Source organism: Aureococcus anophagefferens (assembly GCF_000186865.1).
Source record: "Aureococcus anophagefferens unplaced genomic scaffold AURANscaffold_1008, whole genome shotgun sequence".
Classification (NCBI taxonomy): domain Eukaryota; class Pelagophyceae; order Pelagomonadales; family Pelagomonadaceae; genus Aureococcus; species Aureococcus anophagefferens.
In genome coordinates, this window is record NW_008706206.1 from 2,400 (window position 1) to 3,620 (window position 1,221).

General features: G+C 68.0%; 1 protein-coding gene across 1 annotated transcript; it reads left to right on the forward strand.

The window, feature by feature from the left end:
* Positions 1-644: 644 nt before the first annotated feature.
* AURANDRAFT_69150 (hypothetical protein) lies at positions 645-1,117 on the forward strand (the record flags this gene model as incomplete). Its single annotated transcript, XM_009044902.1, has 1 exon — positions 645-1,117. A coding segment is annotated over one exon (473 nt), but the record flags the coding sequence as incomplete, so codon positions are not given.
* Positions 1,118-1,221: the final 104 nt, after the last annotated feature.

The following is a 1,221-nucleotide window of genomic DNA, read 5'->3' on the forward strand; positions in this document are numbered from 1 at the left end:
GGCGGGACGAGAGGGCGGCGGTGTGAGTCGAGTGTGCGATATTTTCTTGTCCTTAGAGGTTGGAGGCGCCCTATGGGTACCCGCGGGGGGCTCGAAACCTTCAGGACACACTTTTCCCACGATCTCAGAGCCTGCGCAGCCCCGGCGCCGACGGTGTCGCAACACAGTTTCTCGGGCAGCGTGCGGGCATTCGAGGTCGAGAACTTTTCGTGTCCTGAGATGCTCGAGCCCATCCATAGGTACCAACGAAGGGCTCTGCAGCGCCAGCAGACGGTCCACGACCATCATCATCGCGAACACGTCCAAGAGCTGCCCCAAAACCCCCTTCCTCGCGTGGCGCCAAACCGGACACGGTGCCCTCCAGCGCGCCTCGGTTTCCTTCCACCGGACCCGAACCGCCCGGACGCGTAAGTCTTGTCGCGGGCGCCTTCGCGGGGGAGCGAATACCGCTGCGGTCCGTCTGGGGCCGCGTCGACGACGGCGGCGTCGAAAAGTCCCCGGCCAAAAGTCGTCAACATTGCCCCAAAACGATGGGTTGCAGTACGAGGAGCTCGCGCAACATAATCTCGTTGAGCTGCCACCCCATACTATTTATTACCCCTTGGATGGGCACCTAGCAAATCGTTGCTGCCCCGACGACGACGATGGGCGCCTTCGCGCCGCCCGCGGCCTGGAATAAGCCCAAAGCCAAGCCCCCGGCCGTGGACCCGGCCGTGCGCGAGGCGCCGCTCCGGGCCCTGCTCGCCCTGGGCCTGGAGAAGCTCGCCACGGCCGGGTGCGACGACCGCTGCTACGCGGCGACGACGCCCGGCCGCCCGCTCTGCGTGCTCGTGCCCGGCGGCGGCAGCGGCCCGACGGACGCGGGCCTCTGGTCCACGCTCGACTTCGCCGTCGCGGACCCGGAGGCGGGCGCGGTCTGCCACTACGCGGCGCTCGCACTCGCGCGCGGCTGGTCCGTCTGCGTGGCCCCGCCCGCCTCCGGGTCGGCCGAGGACGCGGACACCATCGACGCCGCCGTGAAGGCGGCGCGGCGCGCCGGCGACGCGCCCGTCGTCGCGGTCGTCGCGCACTCGCTCGGCGGCGCGGCGGCCGCCGCGTGGCTCCGGCGCCGCGACCTGTGTGCAAATCAAATCTTCAACCCGACTTCAATGTGCGCGTATTCGAATGTTTTGACACAAGCACTTCCACCGTGCTTCGAGAACTCGCTGAGAGCAATCGATT